The sequence below is a fragment of the Echinops telfairi genome, unplaced genomic scaffold (genome assembly GCF_000313985.2).
Source record: "Echinops telfairi isolate 266 unplaced genomic scaffold, ASM31398v2 ScPeMD7_7469;HRSCAF=8507_1, whole genome shotgun sequence".
Classification (NCBI taxonomy): domain Eukaryota; kingdom Metazoa; phylum Chordata; class Mammalia; order Afrosoricida; family Tenrecidae; genus Echinops; species Echinops telfairi.
The window spans coordinates 86,147,797-86,158,292 of NW_022111373.1; the positions used below are offsets into that span (position 1 = coordinate 86,147,797).

The 10,496-nt window shown below is 38.3% G+C and overlaps 1 protein-coding gene across 1 annotated transcript in view; it reads left to right on the forward strand.

Moving 5' to 3' along the window:
• The window catches only part of SGTB (small glutamine rich tetratricopeptide repeat co-chaperone beta), a 70,980-nt gene that overhangs the window by 38,500 nt on the left and 21,984 nt on the right, over positions 1 to 10,496 (forward strand). Inside the window, exons 2-3 of the mRNA XM_045285235.1 lie at positions 5,772 to 5,841; positions 8,108 to 8,207. Of these exons, the coding sequence (XP_045141170.1) occupies positions 5,772 to 5,841; positions 8,108 to 8,207 (170 nt within the window). The remainder of the gene's footprint in view (positions 1 to 5,771; positions 5,842 to 8,107; positions 8,208 to 10,496) is intronic.

Sequence of the window (10,496 nt, forward strand, 5' to 3'; positions counted from 1 at the left end):
TCCCCGCTCTCTCCAATTTTGCTACTCTTATGAATTGGGTGAACCCTGTGAAAGGGTCGTTCAACCCCCAAAGGGGTTGTGACCCACAGGTTGAGAACTGCTGCTCTAGCAAATTAGTATTGAGAGATTTGTCTTTAGGATTACTTATTTCATCTTCTGCAAATGTGCAGAAATAAGTCCTTTAGGGATTGAACCATCAATTGATTCTCTCCTTTGCACTGTAATATATTGTCTATTTCTGAAATTTTGGTATATACAATTATCTTCTCATTAACTATTTGCTCTTTTGGTGTCATTTCTGATTTTTTATTTTGTCCATTTTCTCTCATGTCTTTTTTTTTTCTTATTCCTTCCAAAGTTCTGTATGTGTTTTTCTTGATTTCATGTTCAGCCTTCTCAATCTTTCTCTCGTCATTAAAAGTACCTAAATATTACTCTCTTGAATGTCTTACCAGGTAGTTCCAATGTCCTTTTTCCTCTCAAAGTGGCTTTCTGGCTCTTTATTTTGGTCATTTGTTTGAGCCACTTTATCTTGTTTCTCTACCACCACCCCCCTCCCACCATGCTGTCTTGTTTCTTTTTCTGCATTGAAATTGTATGTTTCCTTGGAGCCATTGCAGCGTTACTGGATATGTGTTTAATTGATGAGTGCACACTGGGGCTTTCTTGGGTACTCACCACCTGTCTCTTGGTGGTTGTGATAGGGTATCAGAGTGTTTGCTGAAATCTGTTTGCTGTTTTGGTAGCAGAGTTGAGAATAGACTTGTCCAGTATTTAGTTCTGTTTATTGTATAGGATTGCCAGGGGTCAAAATGGACTAGATAGCACCGAGTTTGTTTCGGCTTCTATTTTTGATTAGTTAGTACAAGAGTGGGTTGTGGCCCTCACCCAGTGAGTGGGGCTGCAGGAGGTGTGGCTGTGGTTGGGATAGGTGAGTACAGTGACAACTCCTGTCAGGTGGGACAAAGAAGGAAAAAGACACATAACAACAGAAAAGATAATTGTTACGGAAGAAAAAAATGGTACAATATAGGAAAACAAGCAAATTAAAGGGGCTGGTGCCTTGATGCAGCATGGCTGTCCTGTTTACCGGAAGAGTGTGGGAAACAAGGTTGGTTTTCTGGGCATCAGCCAACAGTGTGGGTGCTTTTTCTGTTGAGTTGCTGTCCCAATCCAAAGCTGAGGCAAGTTTCAAGCAGCCGTGTTGCATCATGCTTGCTGATAATTCACCCTTTCCTTCTGTCTCCTCTCTTAAAGTATCTGCTCAACTTCTTCTGCTAGTTGTTATTCAATCCATTTCTCTAGCCTTTTCTCTGAAGCTGAGGTTTCCAGGATTATCATCTGTATCTGTTTCATGTCATCTCCTGTGTCTTTGTTGCCCAGCATCTGGATAATGTGTTGACTGTCTTGCCGGAAGTGAAGATTTAAAATCATCTAATATCAGAATTGAAATTTCCTTAAAACATGGAATACCAGTTTACAACAGTTTTTAGAAGGCAAGTGTGCAGAAATAAGTTCTTCAGAGATTGAATCATCATTACTGAAACTGATTTCATAAAATTTGGTAGCTAACAGGACACTTTAGAATAGGAAAGTGCCAAGGTCATGCTACAAAATCACAGTTGAAACCCATGTTTTCTAATGCCTGCTTACATCATCGGTGACTTCCAGCCTTTATGGACAAGATCGGCTATAAGATTATCTTTGAACAGTTTGCAGATTTGATTTGATGCCTCACAGATTCCATCTGTCCCTATGCTTCAGTACAGAAAGAGGAATCCCCTGGAGTGAAGCTGAAATGCATAATCTATACCTTCATCTGGAATTCACATTGCTGAAAGTACTGGACTGACTCGACTCTCTAGGCTTTGTTTCCTAGAACTAAAAGCAAGGAAACTTGGGTTTAGTTAGAATCTCTTGCTGCCAGAAGTCGGGGCAGCCCTTCTAGTGGAGCCCCTTTACTAGTTGCTGAGGAGATATTCCCGGGCTTATGATCCTGCTCTCAGAAGATGCTAATTTGGAGCAAACGACTTTCTTTTTATAATCGGAAAAAAGGAAAATGCAGTTGTATGTGTGTGTTTGTTTTTAATGCAGCTGTTTGTTAATTCATCAGAGATGAATTCTGATGTTATGACAAGTTCTAGGAGATCGTGGCTTGTTTTTACTTATTCCTCATTAGGGAATACCCTTTTTTCCCCCTTCTTTTAAGGTGGGCTGCTTGTCTCATTCTCTTGGCTAGTGGATTAAGGGCACCCCATTTTAGTGGCAGGACTGAAAGAGACCATCTTTAATCTTAGGTATTCAAGAGCCCTGTGCTTGAGATAGCACTGCAGTTTGCTCACTCTTCAATTATTGACATAATAGACATAGTAGTGAAGAAATCAGAACTTTGCTTACCTCCAAGGAAGTTCAAAATGACTTTTTTATTTTGTTTGAATATAGCCCTATTTTTCCTTTATCTTTCTGATTGCATATAATAGTACTTAGTTTCTTGACACTGGTTCCACAGATAGTATTGCTCGTGGTATCATAATCTCCGAGTAGTCCTAGTTTACCACTGTGGCTGCATTACATATGTGTTTGCCAGCAGAAAATGGCAGGCAAACTCTCAAAAGTTATGTGAAATAGTGTCAAGATTATTATGATTAAAGCAATCATTGTTTTACCAACTTGGTTGTTAAGTACGTCATTTAGTTTTTTGTTTGTTTGTTTCCTTCTCCAGTTCTGTGTAGATACTAGAAAGATTCATTCCATTCATCAGAAGCCTTTGGAAGACAGAATGGATTGGAATCCACTTTTCAATATGCCATTTCCTAACACACACACAGACTCTCCACACTCCCCCCGCCCTCACCCCGTACACAAGCATTGCTTAGGTTTAGTGGGAGAGTGGAATAGAAGGAACCTGAGAAGCAAGTACTCAAGGACCATAATGTGTCTTGAAACTGTAAAACATCCCGAGTGTCTTAACTCTCTACTACTGCTGTCATGGAAATGCCACAAGTGGGTGACTTGAACGAACAAAGGTTTATTGTCTCACAGTTGGGAAAGCTAGAAGCCCTGATTCAGGGTGCTGGCTAGGGAACGGCTTGTGTACTTTCTCTCTCTCTCTCTCTCTCTCTGTGTCTTTCAGTTCTGGTAGAAAATCCTTGTCCCTTCAACTTTTTCTTCCTAGTTCCTTGGAGATCTTGAGTCTTGGCATCTACTTCACCCTATCTTTCCTCCTTTTGCTTGCTACTTTAATATAGTTTACATCCCCAGATGGGAGCCCTCGTAGTACAGTGGCTTCTAACTGTAAGGTTGGCAGTTTGAGCTCGCAAACTGTTCACTGGGAGAACAATATGAGTTTCTTCCCACCGAAGATTTAAAGCCTCAGAAATACAGGGTCTCTATGGGTGTCAACGAGATGGATTGACATATTGGCTGCAACCGTGGGCTCAAGCATAGGAGTCATTGTGAGAATGGAGCAGGGCTGCGCATTGGTTCATTGTTGTGCATAAGGTCCTGTGGTTTGGAACCGACTCGATGGCACCTAAAAACCACATGGGTCAGAATCAAGTTGATAGCAGTGGGTTTGAAAGGAGCCCTGGTGGTGTATTTGTCTGTACATTCAGCTGCTAAATGCGAGGTCATGGGTTTGAACCCACCGACTGCTACAAGAGAGAAAGATGGGGCTGACTACTGTAAAAATATAAAAAGCCGATAAGCCCAAAGAGGCAGATCTCCTCTGTCCTACAGACTCAGACAGAGGTAGTGAGTTTGTTTTCTGACATCTTACAGGAGATTGCCTCAAGGCACACAGAAGACTAGCCCTGCCTTATTAAGCTAACAAAACCTCCATTCCCAACAAGATTGTAACACAAACTCAAAACCAAACTTGGGTTTGTTTTTTTGCCTATTTCAAATGAACTTGCATGTCACTAAAAATTCCAAGTCCACTTTAATTTTACTTTTCCTCCCTTTTTTTAGCCACTCAGATCATTATTTAGATCCGTGGGGTAAGGAATCTGGAGGTTTTTAAGGCTTCGCTTTCTTTTCTTTTTTAACTTAATTACTATATACTCGAGTATAAGCCCACCCAACTATCAACCAAGGCACCTAATTTTACCACAAAAACTGCATTGAAAATGTGCTGAAACCCTCGGCTTATCCTCACGCATATGCGTGTTTTTTGTTGGTGGTTGTTTTCAAGGCGGCGTACGTAGTCTATGGAGTTGCACGGTTCACCTGGACCAAGGACGATGGGCCTTCCAGCCCTTCCATCTTCCCAAACTGCTGTCTGTAGGAAGGAATTAATATTTCCAATGTTAGATCACTGGTAGCTTATCAAAACTTTAGTCAATACAAGAGTGATAGTGGGTATATCTTAAATATAGTACACAGGCATAAATAACTCACTGCCATCGAGTCCGCTCTGACTCGTAGTTACCCGACAGGACACGAAAGAACTGCCGCTGCTGTTCTGGGATTAGGAAGCCTAATTTTTCTCCTGCAAAGCGGCTGTTGCAGCCCAACACATCACTGCAACATCACCAGGACTCCTTAGTGCCTAAGCATAGTGGCTACAAATGATACTTTCTTGAAAATTGTAGCTAATATATGAACTTCAGATTCAGGTTAAAAGTAATGCAAAAATGAGGGAGGGGGGAAAAGTGAGGGAGGGGAAAAAATGAGGAGCTGATGCCAGGGGCTTAAGTGGAGGGGAAATGTTTTGAGAATGACAAGGGCAATGAATGTACAAATGCGCTTTACACAATTGACGTATGTATGGATTGTGATTGATGTATGTATGGATTGTGATAAGAGTTGTATGAGCCCCTAATAAAATGATTTAAAAAAAGACTATTACCCATGCTACACCATGGGTAAATTTTATTTATTTGTAATTAGAAATAAATATTACACAATATATATTAAAAAATAAATAAATAAAAGTAATGCAAAAAAAATCCTTTCTAAAATGGAAAAATGCATTGGGTTCCTAGTGTTAGTGAAGATATGTTTACATTTTCTTTTTAGTGTTTATAAATACATTTCATTTTAACCTTATTAATTCAAAAGAGGTTTGGCATGATAGCAGGGTGTAAAAACCAGAAACTTTATATATTTTCCCTTATGATTTTTATTTTATAAAAATTGATCTGAAGGATTGAGATTAAAAAAACAACTAAAATATTCATTTCCAATATTAATCTTATAAAATTTTTGGAATATGCCATTCTAGTGTTTTTAAAAAATCTTGTGTATATATGTATGTATGTGTATGAGAGAGTGTATATGTGCACATTTTAAAATAATAAGATCACATTATAAGTGTTTGTGGTTTTTCATCTTTTTTTTGAAAATGATTTTTAAGCTTTAATGGTAGGATATTAAACATATTGTTTTAATTTTTTTACTACTAAAATCCTACAATCATATTTTGATCTAATCTTTGTATACTGAGTTTAGGTTTGTTTGTTATTTTCTTTCATTAGATTGATGGGCATAGAGAAAGCAATTACTTTTTTTTTTAACTCACATTGCCATTATTGCCCTCCAGAAAGGTTCACCACATTCATATTTCTAATATATAAGGATTTTTCTCTGTTTATTTTTAACACTAGTATTTAAATGTTTGATTTCATGGAATTATAATTGGTTTGTAATTTCATGGAATGGAATTGTAGGTGATTTGTGATAATATAGGTAATCAATAATCTACTTTTAGTTCTCGGACGTGACTCTTTATGGAACTAAAAGGAAATACATTCATTTTTGTTTAATTTCAGAATGACATTCTACCCCTCTCAAACATAGTACCTGAAGATGTGGGAAAAGCTGACCAATTAAAAGATGAAGGTAAGTGTTTCATATAAAAATGACTGTTTTAGTAAAGATTTTGGAAACGCTGATTTAAAAAAAAAACATCTGCAACCAGTCAGTATAATTCTGGTTTTCACTGCCTTATCTTGGCGTTTGGTGTCATTGAGTCTGTTTCAAATCACAGTAAGCCTGTGCACAACTGAAGCACTGCCCAGTCCTGCGCCATCCTCACATTGTTCTTATGTTTGAGCCCCTCGATGCAGCCGCGGTGTCAAAGCCTTGCTGAAGTGCTTCCTCCTTTTCACTGCCACACAGCTAGCACGCTGTCCTTCTCCAGGGACTGGTCTCCCCAGCCCCGACCAGGTTAGCCGAAGCCCACATGGTACTCAGGAAACAAAAATGAATATGATGCATAGAAGCTGGGCTACACAGAAAGGTTTGCTTGAAAGAAGCAGATTTGTTGAGAGTAAAACTTGCCAGATAAATAACTTATGAGCGGGTTATGTGATTATGTTTGCTACTTGTATGGTGAGGTCCCAAATGTTGATGTTTGATCAAAGGGGGAAACTGATTTTCATTAATTTCTTAATTTTGGGTTCATTTGGTGTTGTTGAATTCTTGGAAATTTGATTACCCACGATACTGTATTTCTAGCTGTTGTAACAGTCTTGGTTTTACCGGATAATTCATTCTTGAGAATCTGCATTCTGCTTTTTAATTTTCTTTCAGAAATGGTAAATGTGTGAACTTCTCAGTGATGCAGTATAATTTCCTTCTAACACCTTAACTTCTGCAGCACCTTTGGTTTAACCCTACACTTGACCTCAGCCAAAAGGGTGAGAAGCAATGGTTTAGCTCTAGTAATAATGGTGAGAAAATGACAAATTAAGAGGCTTTTTTGAGGGGGGTGGCAGGTGTTGTCTCTCAGGCTTGTTCTCACTGCTAGGGAGATTGCATTCCCCGGGGAGTCTGTTATGATGTACTCAGTGTAAGAAGAGTTACAGGGATGAGCAGAGCGAGACGCATTTGCCATGGTCACAGCATCGTTAGATGGAATTTTTGCCTTTGCTTTTAATTAGATGATGAGGGGATGTTGTCAAGCACAGGCTGATCCTGGCTGTGTGTTGTATGTGTCTGTGTGATCAAGGCTTTCTGGAAAGTTGCATTGCTGACGAGCTCAGACACTAGAAATCTGAGCAGGAAAAAAAACCCAAATTAAATTATTTCCATTAAACATTAAATTCTTTCATGAATATTTCATGTAATTTTAAGTCAAATTGTCTATGTGCTGATGTACTTTGCTGACACCATTTCTGAACCCAAATACAACACCCATAGCCAACAAATCAAACATTTCTAAGGCTGTGAATCTAGATAGAAGCAGACAGCCACATCTTTCTCCCAGGGAGTGGCTGGTGGGTTTGAACCACCGACCATTCAGTTAGCCACCCAAGACTAAGTCACTGTGCAAGCTGGGTTCTGTACCTTTTCTAAAAGAAAATAAAAGACGGAAACCAAGATACCAAAATTTACAAGCGGGCTTCAGAAAGTTCATGGAAAATTTCCATTGTCTTTTAACTCCATTTTACCAAGAGTTAATTTTGAAGCCCCCTTGTATATGCAAAGGTAGGGAATACGGTGTGATTTGGGATTATGGCATTCTCTGTCTGGGTAAGGAGATCATGGTCGGTTCCCGTAGGGATTGCAGCATAGAACACTCTGTGGGACAGTTCTCCTTTGCCCTGTGACTTTGAGTTTGGATCGACTTTAGCACCTAACAACAACCTGGGCTAGTTATAGTATTTAGAAATTTATCTTTTGAGAAATTGATCGTCAAAAATCTTACTGGCTAATTAGAGTGATTAGGTTGCCAGCGTAACCCCAGTGCAGAGCGGCTGGTTATTCAACCAGGTGTGTGTTATGACGGGATTGAAGAGGACTGAGGGGGGTATGGCATCTAGAATGGGGTGGGGCAGCTCTCAACAAGGGGAGAGAAAGACCAAGAAGGAGAGAAGCAATTGGGGCTTGCCTGCGGTAGTCATAATTGTTGCATTTACTCTCAGAATGAGGTTTGTAAAAGGTATACAAACATTCCTTCTTAAGACTTTCCACTGCTCACGAATGTGCACTAAAGGCTAAGAAAGACCCACTCTATAGTAGAAGATTTAGCTCCAGTGTAACTGAAAACTCCTGTCTGGTCCATTCATAGTTACTGTTTTTTTTAATAGTTAAAATGTCTCTTTGGGATCTTTAATATATTTTTTCTGTATTTTATGCTTACTGTACATGTTGATTATTTTAGGCAATAATCACATGAAAGAAGAAAATTATGCTGCTGCAGTGGATTGCTATACCCAGGCATTAGAACTGGATCCAAATAATGCGGTGTATTATTGCAACAGGTAAGCTGGCACCATTGTAGCAGGCTTATTGTTCTTAGACCTCTGGAGCAATAGTTCTGAAAGAGAACTGTAAAATGTGTTCATTTACAAAATTCTATAAGTTCAAAAAACAGGGAGAGGAGGAGGAAAATAAAAATAAATGTAGAAAGTTAACCTAATGGAGGCAGCTGTTATCAAACTTTGGTCATATTTTGTTCCACATAAAGTAAATCTTTTTAGATTTGATGTTATTCACATAGCAGATCGTAAACATTTTATTATTTGATTGAAGTCTTTTGTGAGCATTATTTAAATAAGTATAAATTGTTCTTTTATTTCTCTGATTCTATTTTGAATTTCTAGCGCTTCCCATTGTGCTTGATAAATATGATCAATGTTATTTTTGAATGATTGGCTAGACATATTTTAATTTACATAACGACTGTCTATAAAGTGACAGTCTCAGAAATCCACAAGAGCAGTTCTGCCCTGTCCCACAGGGCTGCTATGAGTTGGCACTGACTAACTGGCAGTGACTTTGATTTGGGACTATTGTTCTGCTGATGGACATTGAGTTTCTCTCAGTCCTCTCTCTCCCATTATTGTAAAGCTTTGGTGAACAACTTTGGTTTCTAAATATTTTTCCTGGAATTCACATTTTCTATATTTTGGACATATTCTTGGAAATGTGCTTTATGGAAGAGACAGGAAAGAATTGTTGATGCAGATTGTAAAGTTATTCCAAGTTCTTTGAAATTATTTAGGAAATGAGTTCCCTCTTCCAGGCGGATATGAATGTACCTAGTATCCCCTTACCAGCATCAAATATTCAAATTATTATTTTCTACTTAAAATGTAATCTTATTATTTTAGTGTCAATTGATCTAATATATATTTACTTAATTATTGGAGACTTTGGACCATTTTCAAATGTTGATTCTTTATCATTAAGATTTTGATAACTGTGTCAGGCCTCAGCCTGTTTGGTATTAGACTGGCTCCCGTTCTTCTCCTTGCTGAGTGTTGATCGCGGTGGGCTGATGCCTGTCATCCGCATTCTCAGGCTTTGTTGAAAGGTACTGGTGGGAGGTTGGAGGGCCGAAGGGGAAGGGCTATCTCAGAGTGTTTCTTCTCTCTCCCTTTCTTAAAAAACTCATTTCATATCTGGCGGAGGCTGTTTGTCTCCTCGTTGCCTTCATCTCCCAGGAGAGAGAACTGCGAAGCTCCCAGGTGTAGCCAGGTGACCTTGGCCTGTAGACTCTGCTTTTTGTCCTTCGTCATGGGCGCGGGAAAGGCCTTCCAGGGTTGTGTGGCATTTAAGGTTTTCTCTCACTGGGGTAATTATTTCCCTGCATTAAATGATTGCGTTTCAAATCTGTCAGCTACTACATGGTTCTTAACATTTTTCAGTATGGTTATTGTGCTTTTCAAAATGTGATACGCTCTGCATCAGTGTTATTCAACCGGACTTTTTGCAGTGATGGGAATGTTCTGTATCTTTGTTGCCCACCCTGGCCATTGAGCACTTGTAATGTAGCTACTGTAATGAGGAACTAAAAATTTAAAGTTATTGTAAAATCCATTTATACTGATTAACTTAATGAGTTAAATTTGAAATGCCATATGTGGCTATTCCTGTGTGAGAGAGCACATTTATATATTAGACATGTCATTCCAGTGTCATAAGTTATGATCATAGGTTATTGTTATTGTCATAGGTTATTATTTGCTTTTTATTTACTTTTTATAAAAAGTTAAAAATATTTATGTAGTGAAATTTTTTTTACCCCTAATGCTGTATAGCTAAGTTTGTTCTTTGTTTAGAGACTGGACCTCTAGTTTCTTATTTTTCCTTTACATTTACATTTTATCACCTCAAATCTATTTTGGTATGATTACTTTACTTGCTTTTAAAATAATTCTTTCATTAATTATATTTTAATTTTAATTTTTGTATGTGTTTATTATAATTTGGGTGAAAATTTTACAGAGCAAATTGTTTTCCATTCAGCAGTTTATATACATTTTGTTTCTTTCTTTTTAATCATTTTATTGGCTCATATACCTCTTATCACAATCCATATATATATCCATTTTGTCAAGCACATTTATATATATGTTGCCATCATCATTTTCAAAACATTTTCGTTCTATTTGAGCCCTTGGTATCAGCTCATTTGCCCCCTCCCCCACCCTCCCTCCCTCACGAACCCTTGATAATTTATAAATTAATTTTTCTTTCATGTTTTACACAGACCGCTGTCTCCCTTCACCCACTTTTCTGTTGTCCATCCCCCTAGGAGGGGGCTA